At 40.8% G+C, this 18,473-nt stretch overlaps 1 protein-coding gene and 1 long non-coding RNA gene across 10 annotated transcripts in view; one reads left to right on the forward strand and one right to left on the reverse strand.

Moving 5' to 3' along the window:
• Positions 1–328: 328 nt before the first annotated feature.
• Positions 329–18,473, reverse strand: part of mocs1 (molybdenum cofactor synthesis 1) — a 31,194-nt gene continuing 13,049 nt past the window's right edge. Inside the window, exons 1-12 of one of the 6 annotated variants that reach the window (XM_042071942.1) lie at positions 14,617–15,118; positions 11,663–11,789; positions 10,726–10,893; positions 9,182–9,346; positions 8,535–8,596; positions 8,286–8,397; positions 7,719–7,831; positions 6,552–6,662; positions 5,416–5,536; positions 2,395–2,442; positions 2,013–2,062; positions 1,518–1,827 (exon numbers count right to left, since the gene is read on the reverse strand). In XM_042071942.1, coding sequence (XP_041927876.1) covers positions 1,645–1,827; positions 2,013–2,062; positions 2,395–2,442; positions 5,416–5,536; positions 6,552–6,662; positions 7,719–7,831; positions 8,286–8,397; positions 8,535–8,596; positions 9,182–9,346; positions 10,726–10,893; positions 11,663–11,789; positions 14,617–14,829 — 1,473 coding nt within the window. In that variant the 5' untranslated portion in view covers positions 14,830–15,118 and the 3' untranslated portion in view covers positions 1,518–1,644. Of the gene's footprint in view, positions 1,828–2,008; positions 2,063–2,375; positions 2,443–5,415; positions 5,537–6,551; positions 6,663–7,718; positions 7,832–8,285; positions 8,398–8,534; positions 8,597–9,181; positions 9,347–10,725; positions 10,894–11,662; positions 11,790–14,616; positions 15,119–18,473 lie in introns of those variants that run through there. The other 5 variants (XM_042071939.1, XM_042071943.1, XM_042071944.1 and 2 more) reach the window with 5 other exon arrangements.
• On the forward strand, positions 15,373–18,460 carry LOC121692909. 4 transcript variants are annotated; one of them, XR_006025375.1, is made up of 5 exons: positions 15,373–15,646; positions 16,125–16,191; positions 16,791–16,874; positions 17,762–17,839; positions 18,343–18,460. It is a non-coding gene; the product is annotated as an uncharacterized LOC121692909 (long non-coding RNA). The 4 variants fall into 4 exon arrangements; XR_006025372.1 differs by having other exon boundaries at positions 16,791–16,868; XR_006025374.1 differs by having other exon boundaries at positions 16,791–16,863.

Consider the following 18,473-nt stretch of genomic DNA (forward strand, 5'->3'; position numbering starts at 1 on the left):
CAATTGAATAAAAATCCAAAAGAAGCATTATACTACATACTGTCATTTAGTGTTTATAGTCGATCAAAAAATCCAAATGACTCCACTCCAATAGATTTTACAGTCTGTTGACTTTAATCCTTTTCCACCAACTTCGACTGCACTTTGGTCAATAAAATGGCTTCAGTTCCTTCAGATATAAACATTTGCAAAAAACTAAATACAATACATATTAAGGCCAAAAGAGCATGCCCTGTTATCATCTCATGCCACTAATATAACACTTCCTTGACAAGTCAATCACATTTTAGCACTGCTATGGGTTGTAAAGTCAAAAAGGTACAGAAACTTTGTAATTTATTTTTTATTAGTCATATGATTTGATATTACAATTATAATGATCAATAATTACCTACAAACAAATCATCTTGCATAATATTAGGCAGGCTGTAGTGTTGTTTTAGTGAATCCAATAATGCTCAACTACGATGACTATGACAGAGATACTCTGTAAAAATTGTGCTCAGTTGTCTGTCTAGTAAAACTTGTACTAGTTATGAAAAACATATGGGAGGGCAGGGCATTGGTTTCTGTGAAAGCCAATCAAACCTATATTTACTTGACAAGAAAACGCTAAATCTGATGTTCATACATACATTGTTATTAACCTTCCCTGCATTATATTGGGTCTTTTTAACTGGATGTATTTTATGTGCACTTGGGACTAACGAAAGGCAGTGATCTCTACAGCAGGACGATGTGAAGGGGCAGCAACTCAAGTCTGGTGTCGCTGGTAGTCTCCTCTCTGACCACCTGTCTTGGCAAGCAGTTTGACATCGGTGATGATGATGTCACGACTGACAGCCTTGCACATGTCATAAAGGGCCAGCGCTGCCACGGTAACAGCCGTCAGTGCCTCCATCTCCACACCAGTCTGGCCTGTAGTGCGGCAGGTAGCCGTGACAACGGCCGTTTGTCCATCCTCCTGTAGCTCGACAGAGACAGAGACATGGTCAAGCGGCAGAGGGTGGCACAGAGGAATGAGTGAGGCCGTCTGCTTGGCAGCCATGATGCCCGCTAGTCGCGCCACACTCAACGCATCACCCTTGGCCAGCTGGTTGTCTCGCACCAAGTCGAAAGCTCGGCGTCCCAGCACCACGTTGGCACTGGCCGTTGCCGAACGCCGTGTTGTGCCTTTCTCACTCACATCCACCATGGAGGCTTGACCCCGTGCATCGGTGTGAGTCAACACATCGGATGTTTGGGGGCTCTTCATCTGTTGATTGGCATCTTTAACAGTCTTCATCTGTTGATTGGCATCTTTAGCTTGTCTATGAGTCTGATGGATTCTTTGTAGTAGTGGTAGTGGTTGCTTGATAAAACTGCCCTGTACACTGGAGGGCGCTACTGGGAGACATGCAGAAACTTGGCGCAAAAAAGCAGCAGTCTTTAGTGCAGCATGGCCATCATGGCCAAGCAGGTTGTGCGTGTTTGTTTTTTCATTTGTGTGCATTTCGGAAGCTAAATCAGAGGTTCCACCTGACAACGGAGTTCTGGACATAGAAAACCTGAGAGGACCTACGGTCACTTCCCCGTTTCTTGAGCAACTACTGGCCTCGACAAATGTTCTCTTCTGAGTGACCTCAGCATTTCCATTGGCCAAAACTAATCTATGCATTTCTGGTGCTTTAGTGCCTGCTTCCAGAGGGCGACCTGCATCTTGAATGTCTGTGAGGGATAATTCTGTTGGGGTCGATGACAGGACACTGGACTCTGATAAATGAAGGTGGTCTGGAACAGAGTCGATTTTTCCCCTTGGCTCTGACAACAGCACTCTGGGTAATCCACCTGAGGAGGAGAGTAGGGTCTCAGTTCTGATCAGGTTCTGATACTGACACTAGTCACAGTCAAACAAAATTGTGGTAATAATTCATGGTGGTGCTGGTACTACAACACTGCTCTAAGACAGAGGTGAAAAATGTCCGGCTTTGGAAAGTAAAAGCTTTATTACATTGTACCCATAAAACACCCGCCTTAGAACCATGAAGATATTCTGGAATGGCAGAGGTTCTAAAAAATTGATCAAAGTTTGATGGAAGACAAAATTCAAAAGAGAAAGATACTGCACATACTGATCCAAAACCCTTGGGCAAGAGCTTTGTAGGTAAAGAACAGTCAAGCTGCAATACTGCAGATTTTGTCATTACTGAATATGGAGGATTGAAAACAAAGGATCAAGCCCAAATGTCTTATTTAAACAAAAATGGTTATCTCTAATCTTAACAAGGTGCCCATGATATTCTATTTCCACCTTATTCCAGAGTTTCCTTGTGTGATTTCAAACTTTTGAACAGTAGTGTACATGACCAGAAACAATAACATGGAGGAGACAGTACCTAAAGCAATGTCACCCACCGATGAGGATCATGGGTCTGTTCTTCATCTTAGAGATATTGAACATGCCTGGAGAGTAAAGAAGATAAAGAAACTGCATTTTCAACAAGTTATTGTGAATTTATGGGTTGCATATTGTACACAGCAGGGGTTGGCAGGTCGTGAAGATGTACAAATGTGTGCTAATGCACTGCAAAGGCAGCCTCTCTGGGTAATTATATTTTTGCTGGTAGGAAGAGTAAAGACTAGTTTGTAGTCCAAGTGTTGCTTGATGAAAAATATTGTCAACAGATATCGCGGTGCTGTTGGCTTTCATTTTCTGCCAGTGACAAAATGTCAAATAGAATGGTGGCTGCTTTGATTTTGTACGACTTTCAGTAAACTGATATTATTATGGAAAGAAAACAGTTTGTATTTTCTCATTGCTTTAGAGCGACAACACAACACACAACAGGAACCCATTCAGAGGGAGACTTTTTCCCCACAGGCCCCAGAACACACAAACAACTGTGCCATTGTCCTAAGAGCATGCATGTGTTCAACATAGACACATAGAGGTCAGACTGGACATGAATTGAGAAGTCAAGCATCTTCTTGCTGAACAGGCAGGATCATTGTAGGTAGAATGACCTCCGACCTGGGGTCAAACGTCAGTACTTTACACTGGTGAAAGGGGTTGGGGGACAACACCATTTTAGAATCTCCTGCTACAAACTACTCACAAGCAGGGTAGTTAGTTCTCCCACACACTTAATTGAGGCCAAGTCTATCAGCTAGCCAATCTTGAATGATGGCAGCTTCAGGTCAATCAAGGGAACACTGATGGGGGAGTCCCAGGGCAGCGTGGCCTACTGGTTAGGGCTTCGGACTTGTAACCGGAGGGTTGCCGGTTCGAACCCCGACCAGTAGGCACGGCTGAAGTGCCCTTAAGCAAAGCACCCAACCCCTCACTGAGTGCCGCTGTAGCAGGCAGCTCACTGCGTCTGGATTAGTGTGTGCTTCACCTTACTGTGTGCTTCACTAATTCACGGATTGGGATAAATGCAGAGACCAAATTTCCCCTCACAGAATCAAAAGAGTATATACTTATACTAAAACTTCACTTGGTCTCAAGCAACTAACATCTATGAGAAAGCATGTGTGCCGCCGGTCCACCATTGGTTAAATAAGCTTTGTAGAAATGACAATATTGTACCAAACGGGCATGAAATTGTTTCGGAGTAACAGACAGCACACCACATGTCATGTCATCATTTTAGCTAGTATGAATGACAACATCCACACATAACGACATGAAGATCGATATCATTGGGGATCACTTTCAGTGCAATTTTGAGAACAATAAAAAAAGCTGACAGAATCCATCAAATTTTAGACATCACATTAATCAAGACAAGGACAGACTTTCCTAGTCGTTGGTCAGTGTGGATGCTAATGTCGTTATAGTTAGAGCTATCTTTATAGTTATTGTTCCTGGTGTGAACGGCCCTTTACGGTCTCTCCCTGTCAGACAACCAGACAACCCCACTGTGGAGTCTGATGCCAAATCATCCCATTCGGCTGGCCCTAGTGACACAGGAGTTGCCAAGGTATGGAAGCCTCCAGCAACAGTTGCTTAAATTGGTAGACTGATGAGATTACAGTAAAATGATTGTTGAAATACTGCCCAAACACACAAAGATAACAAAGCTATTTTATTCCAAACAATAAAGCAACTTTCGTGTGAGGGCATTATAGAGGTTGACTCTTAATATAAACACAGCAACTGCAAGATGCAACCCATTGCTGCAATTCCCATGTGTGCCATCCTTTAGGATGCTGAGACGCAAAAAAAAACATCTCACACAATAGTGTGCAGGGGTTTGTGGGTATTTTACTCCCCATAGTAAAATGATTGGTGGAATGTTTTTATCTCCAGGAAATCCCTTTCCTGTTCCTCAGTTCATTGTTGAGACATATAATTGTTGGCATAACATCTACAAACCAGGTACAGTAGGTTGGCACAGGTCGAGGAGCCTAACTATATTCTTTGGCTTGACGGCAGTCTACAGAGGCTTCGTCCTCTGTTACATTACTGTTGGTTGGCATACCAACTTGGTGCATTACCGCCACCAACTGTTACGGGTGAGAAGTACAGGCATACGACCATTCATTTCAATGATCTCAGCTACAAAAAGGGTGGGGGAAAAAAATCTATCAAGAAACCTATATATAATCCATAAAACAATTCATTAGGGTGGACCCTTGAGCTATTGAATAGAGCTGATATTGTGAAAGCTAGGTGTGTAACAAAGGCAAGTGAAAGTTGAATAAGTGAACTCTCTTGAAAGGATCTACCTTCCATTCCATTATCAGCATCATAGTTGGCCCCACAAGACTTCCTTTTTAACATTCCATATGTTATCTTAATGCAGAGGAAGTAGATTGGGGCCCAAATAGAACGTTCAAGCATTGTTTTTGTTTTTGTTGTTGAAAGGGTCTATAAATGCAGTTGCATGATACACATGTTTCTCAATGCTGTATTTTATCAGCATGATCCATATGAAAAGAAGAACCGAGTGGAAATCTCTGTGAAGACAAGTCCGGTCTATTACTGTACAGTGTTTCCCATACATTGACTTATTTGTGGCGGCCCACCACAATATCAACATTGACCACCACACAATGAGTTTCCAGGTTGTACCAAATTGTGCTTAAATCTGGTTAGCATCATAACCACGCTGTGCTAATTTGTTAAAAACTGTTGTATTCTCAAGTTAATTCTGCAAACCAACCACCACAAATGGAATTCAATTCTGTGGGGAACACTGCTGTATTATTGTTGGTTTCCAATAAGGGCAGACTCTCAGCCATTAAAGCTAGTAAATGGTATGCTAATTGTAGAATCGGGGACATTGACAATAGGAATGAATCTCAAAAAGGATAACTTGGCACTGACTATACTACTGCATCATGGGGAAATCTGTAACATAATGTAGTGAGCCACAAAATCGCATCTGAGCATGAATTAGGAGCATTAAAGATTGAGGACAGAAAAAGTACCTGCATGTTGCTTCTTCTTACGGCCCACAGCAGCAGAGATGATCTGCAGCAGCTCAGCGTCGGTGGCTCCAGAGCGGAGTACATCTCTCAGGGACACCTCAGAGTTCCCAAACAAACACACCTGCACACGACATGGGTGGAGTTTAGCATTCTGTGCAGCCTTTAGCCTTGTAGCCTTTTGTGCACAATGACTCATTATGATTCACAATTTGAAATCTGAACTAGTTGTGGGCCTGCAGATTTTTAAGAATAGAAGGATTTTTAATCACCTTTTAAATGCAAAGGGACATACCTGGGACATAGATACAATAAGACATTGTAGACATCAGACATAACAATAACACATAACTGAGGACACATAATTGTGTCCCTAGCCAAGCACTATACACTGTGCATTCCAACACTCTGCCAGACTAAATCTGTATGTCACATACTCCACTAAAGTTGAAAATAACATTTGTATTGATGGCTGTAAAGGCAGAGCAGTAATTGGAAGCGACAGAGTCTATGGGGCGATGTAAGAACAATTTGTTGCATTATTTGCATTGCATATATATCATATTGATCATCATCATATTAGATCAATCTTTGTCTCTCAAATCAGTGGTACAGCTTACCATTATACAGTCAAAAGACAAATGCTTTGAAGTGTAATTTTCCCCACCCTGCAATTTTTGTAACTTGATGGAATTGATCTAGCAATAACCTAGGACAATTTCCCATGCCAATTTTTAAAACATGTTTCCTTTTAACTCATTGAGTTCACTTTCATTCATATTCCATGACCTTGTGTTGTTTTATGTGACCTGATGCAATTCAGTGTACAACTGACAGAGGAACTACTTTTTCACACATACACAGAAATGACAGTCCTCCTCTTGCCAATTGCCTTGCCTCATCCACAGCATCACATGCATTTGACTCACAGAAGGATGTGAAACCATCCAAGATGATGGCGTAAGGTTTGTGCAAGCATTCCATAGAACGCAGAATGGCAGCCAGCTCAGCTAAACTACCCAGTACAACCCTCAACCCACACCTAGCTGCTGATTGTGAAAGGCACTGACAAAACAAAAAGAAAAGATATGACTACATTGTAAATGAATGTTAAAACATGGCTATCGGTGTATATATACCTTAAGGTTGCCATCTGCTGTGATACGGAGGCGGTTGCAGGAGCCACAGAAGTGGTCTGACATGGAAGTAATGAAACCAATCTGGCCCTGGAAGCCTGGAACTTTGTAAATCTATAAAAGGGAGAAACACAACTGGAGACATCCAACAGAAAACATAATCCCCTCCCTACATTTCCCCAGATTTTTTTATACAGTTTCAGGCAAGTAATTAAGGGAGAATGACCACATGTTGAAATCTACATACAATTTAGTGCACCCCTCAACACCATTGACCGAACGGATGCAGAAAATTCAGTGATCATGGCAAAAAAGGAATATGCCACCCCCAAATGCCAGTGTATCACACATAATTCACTAAAGATAGGTGTAGCCTAATGAACAGCTGACTCACTATTCAGCTTTCTTCCTTTGACTGCTGCAAACTAACTTGGAGCAGAATATGAGGCGCTTGCAGTGACAAGGCAGGGACTGAGCCTGTAATTCTTTATGCGTGGTAAGGTGCTCTATGAGAGTGAGTGTCATGGTGATGGTTAATGGTTATTTCAAATGCTAGTGAGGTCTGCCCTTCACAGTCCATAGTATAAACTTGACAGCATTTTTACCTGTCTGGGGCCTGGACTTTAGACTGCAATACCCAGGCTGACCACTGCTGTAAACATGCAGTCATTGGGTTTGAGTGAACACTGTTCTCATTCAGTATGTAAAATGATTCAATTTGTGAGAGGAAACATAACCTTGAGGAGTAACATAGTAAGTTATCCACATCGGGTTTTCAACCTTTTAGGGACTATCAAAGGTTAAACGAGAAAACCTGGGCACAACAACTCTTTAATATAGGAAGCGGTATGCACTGTGCGCTGTGCTTGCCACTAAATGGTAGCCGCTATCATGTGTCATGGTCAAAGTTCAACATGGTTAAACTTTGACTGTGCCATGCACAGTTAGTTGAGTGGCGAGTGGCCGCTTATGCACGCCTTTGCTCGGGGTCAGGGCGAAATAATTGCAATACTCTGCGCTTCATATTTATGACAGAATTCTGCCTTCATACATCTTATCAAATGCCATTCTATTGTGGCTGAGGAAAAGTCTAAAGACAATCAGTTCTATGAGTGTTTCAATATTCAGCAAGCATTTACAAGCCACAAAAATGTGTGGCAGCTGACTGACCTTGGCGGTGTCAGACTCTGCACCATGAAGAAGCTCCAGGTTTGGCCATTCCTGCTTGATGTGGTCCAACATCTCTTGGTAGCTCACCATTTTTTTAAAATTCCACCTGTTTCCTGGGAAGGCATTAGAAAGCGCATTACCAGAAATTAAAAGGCACTTTTAGAGAAGTGGAAATAAGTGGAAGTGGAAATAAGTTTTGGTCTAGCAAGTTTACAACCTCGGAACCATTCAAAAAACAAATGATCCTAATCAATATCACTAAGTCAGCAGCATTGACAGAACATTATCATCATCATCAACATCATCATTATCATCCTATCTACTTTCAAAAAACTTCTGAAGTCTCAGCTCTCCAGAGAGTATCTCTACTCGTAGCACTACCTACAACTAGACTTGCTAATTCTTGCACTTACCACCTGACTAGAAATGACACTTGACTGTATGGAAGTAGCACTTACTGCTAATTTGTCCTTATCACACACTACCTTGATTGTTTCCCTGTTGGGAGTCGCTTTGGGTTTAAAAAGCGAAGCCTAATGTAATGTAATTATCATACCTCATACTCACCATCAAAGGGCATGTACTCAATGAACCGGACTTCCAAGGGCTTTTTTTCTGTCAGAGCCACAAAGTCAAGAAGCTCGTCTTCATTCAGCCCACGCATCACCACACAGTTCACCTGCAGCAGGAAAACAGCGCAAGTGAACAGCACATGATTCACAAATTAACAAAAGCCAAATAAACAATGCTCAGTTTGAAGACCATGACAAATGAAGACAAAGTTATCCAGTCTCAATACATTAGATTCAACATTACCTTGACTATGTTGTATCCCATCTCAATGGCTTTATTGATGCCCTCCATAACTTTATGAAACCCTGTAGAACAGAGTTATGCAGATTTTAAATGATATGCTAAAGCAAGTACATATAGGCAGACTGCAGTCTCATCCAGAATATTCAGTAACATCCACACACACACACTTTGCAATGGCATGTGCTTGAGCAATGCTGTGTTCTCTAACGACCCTATGAACTATGACATTATGAACTTCTGTGAAGTTTTTGTGCAGACAGATCACATGCCTGTGCCATTTTCGTTCAAATCTCCTGCATCTTCCTCATCCATTTCATTCCATTTCTCACACACCAGCCACGCTTGTCTGTGACTGAATCAAGCATGAAAACGATTCTAGCTGCCTGGCGCGCACATTGTGGGCTGGTGCTGATGTAATGGCAGTAAACATTAGACACATATGTTTTTAAACATGTCACAGATTATCTGAAAAACTCACAATGACAATTAAAATATTTTTTGTTAACTTTTAAGTTTTGTTACCTATTAACATATTGAATACAATCACAAAGATGTTTTTTGCAGCGCTTGAATGACAACAAGATGCACAAAACATGCAACGTCGATACAGCAGAGAAGTTAATATGAACAGGTGCGTAAGCCCTTACCTTTTCGTCTGGCGATGAACTCGAATTTGGCGGGCACCAAAGAGTCTAGGCTAATGTTGAGTAGATCAACCCCAGCGTCCTTTAAACCAGGAAGGAGGCGACTCAAATTCACACCATTAGTCGTTATGGCTATGGTTTTCAAACCTTCCAATTTCCGCATTTCACCTAAAAATGAAAAAATCATAAGGCATTATAAGGCATCAAAAAAAGATTAGGGGCTTCTATGAATGATGGGCATTATCCTATGTGGACTACTGCTAAAAATGCACCGTTCAAATGGCCCTTTATGCCATGTCTAATTATGGACGACTGATGAAACCATGTGGTACTCAAAAGACATGTTCAGTGATTAGCAATGGTCAGACACAGCTTGGCCATACTGGTCACTGCTTGGTAAATCTGCAATAAGCAGTCAAAACATTTACGACTTGGACTTAGTTATTCATTTAGCTAACACTATTATCCTAAATGACTTACAAATGAGGACATTCAATGCAAAAGAAGACCTAAGAGCAGTGTTTCTCAAACCTTTTCAGACCAAGGACCACTTAGAAAAAAAAAAAACTCACGGACCACCTAGCTAAAAAGAAAACAGTAGACCTACTTCAACAGTATATTACACAGTAGGCCTACTCACTGAGCCACCTTGCTTATTGTATTTGCACCTTGCTTATTGTGTCAGAGGATTCATATGATTTCAACTGCATGGCGTAGCTTACATAGGCAGTGTTGCAGAACTGTTTGGATTTACATACAAGTTGGTTCAATATTGCAAACAACTTATCTATATTATATTTTACCACGTCTGGTCGAGGACCACTTGGGATAGCTTGAGGACCACACTTTGAGAAACACTGCCTTAGAGTAACAATAAATAGTACCATACAGGTGCGAGATAAACGGAGAATGACAGAGGTTTGACTGACAGCTCAGTTGCAGCAATTTATCAGTTGGCAGTGTTAACTGTACTTCCAACTGTTTACTGATAAGACCTTCTCTATCTTTTCAAAAGATTTTCAGTCCTATTCAAGGATACATTTTCATTTACATGTATTCATTTAGCAGACGCTTTTATCCTATTCCTAAGCGACTTAAATATGTCAATTATATTACAAGGGCCATTATCCCCAGAGCTCAAGGGCACAGTGGTGGAAGCCGGGAATTGAACCGACAACTTTTCAGGCTACTGCATGCTAGCCCAACTCTTTATCCACTACGTTAGTACCACCGTTTTCAAAAACTACACGGTACTTATATATTCCAAAAGAGAATGTTTAGGTCAAAGTAATAATTTCAGGATGTGGGGGGGGGGGGGGGGGGGGGGGGGGGGGTGACAATAGTACCACAAAATGACAAGGCACTGACAAGGATGTGTCTACAGAGCTTCAGTCCCCAAAATTAACAAGTGGAGAATGTCAAAACCAAGACCAACAGCCATGATGGACATTTCCAAAGGTTTAGAGGCTAGTCAAGTGCCATGAGGCACCATTTTTGTTATCAATCTGACGTGACACACACCCAGCCTGACACAGTCCATTTCTCACCGATAATATGCAATACATCCGGTCTGATAAGAGGCTCGCCCCCTGTCAAGCGGATCTTGTCCACGCCCTCCTGAACGAAGAGTCTGGCCAGGGTCAGTACTTCTTCAGTACTCAGTAGCTGGGCACGAGGAGTCAGCTTGATCCCCTCCTCCGGCATGCAGTACTGGCCTGCAGAAAGCAATAAGGACTCACTAGTAAATAGATATCATCCATGGTGTGAATAAACAAAAATGACAATTGTTGTTATTTCTTTTCATATATTGTGATCTAATATGATGAATACGACAGATAAAGAAATGTGCAGTTTTCCGTAGACGAGCTCTCTTGTTATAGCTGCAACGGAATGTAGAAATTGACCACATTAAGGTTGGTTCAGGTAAATCAGTTAAATCAAGATTACATAGCTTGCAACTGTCTATATCGTATGGGGCATTTCCACCAACTGCACGGCACACAATACATTCCACATTCATGTGGGCTACTCTGCCATACTAAGGCAAAGAACAGTATCTGCACAAACAGTGAAACTGAGAAAAATGCCTTATGGTTTTTTACAATGTCCAGCCACAGCCACTACTGGTAACACATGCATGTAATAGACTTCTGAAGTTCACCTACATGCATTTCAATCTATTACAAGCTTTAATCAGCTATTTGAATTTCATTTGATATAAACTTTGAGGTGATTGATAGAAACTTGATAGAAATGTTTTATGAATAAAGGTAGGAATCACAGTTCTGCTTTAGGCTATTTAAGTTTCCCTTATTCATAAAGTTTATATTGACGCTCAGGAAGATTCAGCACCCAGTTGAGATTAGACTAAGGTGTTTAGTGTGTTTAGTCCAGTTATTTGAATTTCACTTCAACAATTGAATACAAGGTCAAATGAGAGCACTGATTAACATACTGACTGCCAGGGTTACACAGGAAACTCACAGCGAAGATTGCACCTCTCAGTCAGCGAGATGCGCAGGTAATTGTGCCTCCGACCAAAAGAGTCCGTCAAGAATGCTGAAAAAGGCAAGGTCTCAGCCTTTAACACTCGTCTAATGCCTGCAGGGACCTAAGTGGAAAAATCAGTTAGAAAAGTATCAGAAAACCCAGTGAAATTCAGTGAATTTCCATAGGCTAAAGCATTTTTCCACACCAACCAACCTACATGAATTAACTTAGTTGATCCCTACAAAAAAAGGTATTTTTCACCCTGTACCAGTGGTGTAGTCTACGTGATACGCTGGACTACGCAGTATACACACTTAAAAAGCATCATAAGCAAGGATACGTATCAACATTTGGGGTTGATCACAGTATACCCACTACAGCTAACTAGACTACACCACTGCCCTGCACTGACACGTCTCTCTTTAAAGAAATTAGGGACACCTTCAGTTTAACAGACCAAGAACACACATTTGGGAAGCCATATTTCATAGCCAGCCCAAACTTTGCAGGATGGAAGACAAACATCTCAGTATGACTGAATCATTGAAATTGTGTTCAGCAAGCTCACTGATGTTGTATAAACCCACAGATTTGGGAAAATGTGCAAAAAGAGTATTAAGAGTATTATAAAATTGTTTATTGTACCCATTTTGTATCAATCATTATTTTCATTACTTTATGTATTTTATTAATACATGAGGCCTTCACAAATAATGGCAAGGAAAATCAAGGATAAAAAAGGGGAGGGGTCATTCCACGTCAATTGAACCAGGGCCCACGCACTTAGGTCTCAAAAAATTCTGAAAAAATTACCAGGTGTACCTATGTTATCCAGGAGACACACTGTAAAATGACTCTAATGTAAAATCTATACTTTCCAAGATACAGCGTATTTTACAGGGAGAGGGGGGTGTCGATTTTGGTCGGCCTCTTTTTTTTGTCAAAGTTCCCAAGCCCACAGCGCAATAACTAAACCATGTAGGAGGCTCAAATTTTGCTTGCTGGTACATAAATAAGAATAGTATGTAGCAAAATCGTCAAGCTTGGTCTGGATGATTCTGAATGGTCATAGTTGTCCCTCAAAATTGATACAAATTTTATTGGAGTTTTTGGCTGGACTCTGTTTAGGCCTTCAGAAGACATATTTGTACTCAACATAGGCTCTTGATTTATTTTCCTTACTGAGATAAGTAGAAACACGCTCACAAAAAGCAATGAACAGAAAATAAATCCCTTCAGGGTCTGAACAGCAGACCTCACAAGTCTGAAAAATCATTTTGGCTATCATTTTCAGAGCGCCCAAACACCTTGTGGGAATATACAAATATTTTTTTAATATGTTTTCCTTTATTCTCCATGATCCCTTCTTTTTAAAAACACCAATTTGACTTGTCTTATGAAAATCTTTCTTTTTTATTTTCCACCCTGAACATGGGCAAAATGCCCAATTGACATCAATATGCCTGGTTCAATTGACGTGGAATGACCCGGAGGTTGTTTTTTTAAGTAATTTTCAAAGAACTAAAATGGTATATGGGGTAGCTAGTACTGTAGGAACATGAAAATCTACATGGAAGTAGCTCAGTGTGTGGCCATCTACTGTCCAAAGTACACCATAGATAAATGGGTGTTGTACATCTTTGTATTGATAATAACTATGGATGTAGCACAACACTTTGTAGGGGTGTCAAAGCTACGGACCAGGGGGCAGACACAGCCCACCAACTATATATTAACATCCAGTTTTCATAAACTATGTGTGATAAGCAACAACATCTCTACGATATGACACATTAATTAGACACATTAATTACATTCAGCACCACCACCATCCTCAGGAAGGGAGATTCAGAAAAGGAAAATGTAGTTAGCTGCACCCAGGGATAGGGGAAAATATATCAAAATGTCTTTTTAAAATAAAATATCAAATAACCTAATTTTAAGTGTATCAAAATAAACTACACAATACAGTAGCCACGCCATATATCAAAATGAAATACTGTATTTTTGAAAATAGAGCATGAAATCACTTTCTAAACCTTTCATATCTGTCTACTTCTAATCTATTCCTTCATCAGTACGCTGACTCTGTTGATTACGTAAACAGTGTTTGAGAGGAACCGTTTTTCTCTTTTATTTTTGCACTTTTATGGTGTCATCACACATCACCAAAAGTATTGGTTTTACCAGAAATATTTAGCAGAATCTTTAAACTACAAAAATACACATCTATAAAGTATTTTGATACAAAATACACAGCGATTTTATTCAACCCAATACAATATAAATGGCAAAATGTTATTTTGTATTTAAAATATGTATTTTAAATAGGCCTATCATAAATACTGCCCATCCCTGGTGCACAACAGCTAGCCTACATTATGTTGGCGTAGCCATATACTCTCCATGCTGCTGAAAAAGATAAATACTGACATGGAAGGTTGGGTTTCAAAAAAGAAAGAGCAATATGACAGCTGTGATAAACTGGCTTGTTTGCTAAATGGGTGTTGATCATGCGCCCCCCCCCCCCCCACACACCCACACACACACACACACACCACCACCACCACCACCACCATCATTGTAGTCCAAAGAAAATGCAACCATTTTCCTGGCTGATTTTACATGGAGTGACATTCAAAAAACTTTTGCTGCTTAAAAAACTTGGGCCTATAAACCCATGTCTTCATCTATTGCAAAGCCATACTCAATTGACACATTCTAACAGGTTTTCTCTCAGTAGCAGACCATGACCATAAGTTCATACAAGTCATGAGAAAATAAGTAGGCCTACAATACTACAGTAATGGTCTGCAAGTAAAACTTCACTAGCCTACACTAGCGGCTTCTTATAATGGGCTGACAAAAAAGCGACGGAGCTAACATTGCTCTTTGACAACATACCAAAGTTTTTAACAGAACAGTTGATTTGCTTTGGACCTACCTACCTGTACAGAGTTAGTTTTCGACGACATCGCACTTGAGCATGCTGGGTCACTTGGTGACAGTTTGTTTTCTTCTTGAGTAGCACTTGAAAACCACCGCCGCTGAACCTTTGGGATATTGCTTTGAGTTACCAGCTCAGAAGCCCGCTTATAAAATCCCATTGCCTTTGCATGCTTACTAAAGCTTAGGCAGAACTCCCTGCTGCTCAAAGCCATGATACAAACGTCTCTCAACCTAAAATCCAGAATGCTAGGATTATGTGCACCATCTCAACTTGATGGTCAATTCTAAACGCACACCACTTGTCGCAAGACCTTCGTCAGAGTAGGAGTAGCCCAGATCGTGACCAATAAGATACTTGTAAAGTCCCACCGTATTCTGGGAAGTGTAGTTTATCAGTTATTATCCCAAACGAAGCGTGTAAATGAATCGTGATTGTACTTTGACCACAAAACAGCTGTATGTCACGCTTGAGACTAATTGGAACTCATTTTCGTGCTCATACATTGCTCATGCATGAGCCTTGAACTCTTTCTATGCAAGTATCATTGCATCTGTTGGTTATGCTAATGTTGTTGGAACTGAATAGTAGGCCTACCTATATGGTTATGACGCACATCAAGTCGAGTTGGATCTGACTTTAAAAATCCCCTTTTGGTATAGCCTACTAGTAGCGGCTCCTGGGTTGACAAATAGGCGGGGCAGAGTCTGTTGATCAAGTTTAGAAAAAAAAATTGTCATACCCAGATAGCAGTAGACTCCGGACAGACTCCGCCTTCAAACTGGCAAATCCGTGTAACTGTCACCTCTGTTTTACTGTCGTGATGGAGACATTGACCCGGATCAGACACCAGGGGGCGGGAAGCACAGTCACAACTGATACGGCCAGCCGTCGTGAAACGCAAGCGCGAATTTTTAGTTCTACGATTTCGTCGACTGCCTTACTGCAGCCAGAGCTGAGTTAGACATTAACGGAGGCGGTTGGTGAACACGAGAGCTAGTGAAAAGAAGAGTTCGTTTGATTTGTTTCAGGTAAGCCTATTTGCTTCAACTATATTAGAATGAAATACATTATTTTTGCTTTCATATAATTTTAATGGATCCTGTTGACGTTTACGCTACTTTAAACTGATCTTGGACAATTAGCTAACGTTAGCTTTTGGGGTAAGCAAGGGTTAATGAAATGTTAATTTTAGCCATGTACAAATTAATTTAGCAACGCTTTTTATCCGAAGCGACTTAATTTGGTCAATTTACTTGTTACTTCAGGGCTAGTCTCCCTTAGAGCAACTTAGGCTGAGATTTTAACTCACAATTTCCAGGCTAGCATGCTAGCCTGATTCCTTAACGCTACCGCATCCTCTGTAAGCCAGAAAATAATTGAGATGTGTTCTATGTAGTGAGATACGTGTTTGTATGTTAAAATAATGATTTTATACAGTTAGCAGTCTAGGCGTGTATCCAAGTATCAAATGAATCATGCCTTCTCCCTCCGCCCCCGTCTCTTCAGCCCCAGGACTGAGGCGTTCAGGTGGCGTGACTGGCGTGCCCTGTCTGCAATCCTCCCTTTCAGTAAGGTAAGTGATAAGTCTTGTAGCACTGTTTAGCCTATGTTTCTGACATTTAAAATTCAAAAACCAAAATATATTACATAAAGGTGTTATCAGGGATTAAAATTCTCGTTTGTACGACGGACAATCGTCATTTGGAAATTCGAATCCCCGGTGGTGCACTCCTAATCAAAGATAACGGTCTCTCTAAAAGCTGAACGTGGAACGCTGGATACATATTTCACTCTAGAATCTTTCGCCCTCAGCGTGCGCCATCTTGACTACATAGCGGGAGGGAGCATTTTCAAACTCGTGGTAATCGTGGTTGAGAAAACTGAAGCAGCAGCAATGGAAAACACTTTACAGAGTTACAATCTAGTTATAACATAAACAGTGACAGATTCTTTGTAGTGCTGCAGCGATTAGTCGACTTATTCGACGTATTCCACCATGAAAATTTACAGAGCCGTATAGACCGGTTTCAGGTCCCTAACAATGGAACGAATTGGGATGTTGGCGAGTTATTTATGTTGTGAGATACGTGTTAGTATGTTAAAATAACGATTTTATACTGTCAGACGGGTATTCAAGTATCGAATGAATCATGCCTTCTCCCTCCTCCCCAGTCTCTTCAGCCCCAGGACCGAGGCGTTGAGGTGGCGTGAATTCGGCGTGCCCTGTCTGCAATCCTGCCTTTCAGTAAGGTAAGTGTAAGTCTTGTAACACTGTTTAGCCTATGTTTCTGATATTTCCTCAAAAAACAAAATATATTACATGAAGGTGTTATCAGTAGGGCTGTAACGATATATGATTCGAGCCCGAAATCGCGACATTCATATCCACGATACTGTGTCGCAGTGTGAAAAGGCAGAATCGCGACACACCCTTTCTAGTGTTTCACGCACTGCTTTGCAGCTTACGCGGCGCAAAAGCAACCCACATCTCCCGCTTTACTTATCGGTAGTCTACGTTGTCCAAAAACAAATAAATAAATAATAATTTCATACCTCTCCTTGCTTTCATTGTAGACTATGTGTGCAACTTTACCAAACATTATATAAGTAAACCCCCTCTCCTTGCCCCGTTCTCTCTCGCGCTCCCTCCCTCTCCCTCCCTCAACTGCTCAATGAACACGCGCGACTTAAATAAAACATTCACAATCGTGAAAGCAAGGACGCATAGAAGACGACTAGCTAAATTACTATTAAATCCGCTTAGCATCATTAGCTATCATTGCTGCACATATTTGTTTAAAACTCTTGCATTGAAGTTGACTGATCATCTCAATACCAACGTTTCCCAAAAGGGCCTGTCCCAAGGAGAACAAGTATTATCTTGAAACTTCAACACACATGGGGAAACTGAACAGTCCAATCAGTAGACTATGATAGGCTAAACTAGCCAACTATGCTACTTTGTTCACAACATTTCCAGGCTTCAACCAGACAGCTGAATTAAAGAGGTAGAGTTGTAATAAAAAATAGTAGGCCTAGGCTATAGGCTAATCTGCATAAAGTGTGTTGTCATAAATATCAGTCATTCAGAAAAATATAAAGGATATCAAATAAAAGATATTTAATAAAATGTCTGTCTTCAGCCCCAGGACCGAGGCGTTGAGGTGGCGTGACTGGCGTGAATTCGGCATGCCCTGTCTGCAATCCTGCCTTTCAGTAAGGTAAGTCTTGTAGCACTGTTTAGCCTATGTTTCTGACATTTAAAACTCAAAAACCAAAATATATTACATAAAGGTGTTATCAGGATTAAAATTCTCGTTCGTATGACGGACAATCGTCATTTGGAAATTCGAGTCCCCGGTGATGCACTCATAATCAAAGATAACTGTCTCTCTAAAAGCTGAATGTGGAACGCTGTTTTTTTGCTTAAATTGTTTGAACAGGGATAGAAATAGACGTTCCACTTTGATTTCTAATTTGTACCCTCCATTTTCACATTTTTCAAATTTTCTTGTTCCAAGGCTAAGACTTGTCATCTTTCTCAAACAAGATTTTTACATTTCCAATCTAGTGGAAGCATTACACACTGCATCACAAATCATTCATTCTCAAATTCAACTCAAATCATTAACTATCTTGATAATGTTGAGTAATGTCATTTTTGTAAAGGAAGCATTAGCCAAGGATTGTCATGTGTGCCGATTTGCCTTTCTTGTCTCAACAGGGGCAGTAAGGACAAGATCCACCCACCACCCAGTGCATGCTACATATGTGTGTGTAATAAATTGAGAGGGAAAGTGTGTGTGATAAATGAAATTTAATAAAGTAAGTAAAATTTTGAATTTGTGCTTCTTT

The sequence above is a fragment of the Alosa sapidissima genome, chromosome 19 (genome assembly GCF_018492685.1).
Source record: "Alosa sapidissima isolate fAloSap1 chromosome 19, fAloSap1.pri, whole genome shotgun sequence".
In the NCBI taxonomy this organism is placed as follows: Eukaryota; Metazoa; Chordata; class Actinopteri; order Clupeiformes; family Clupeidae; genus Alosa; species Alosa sapidissima.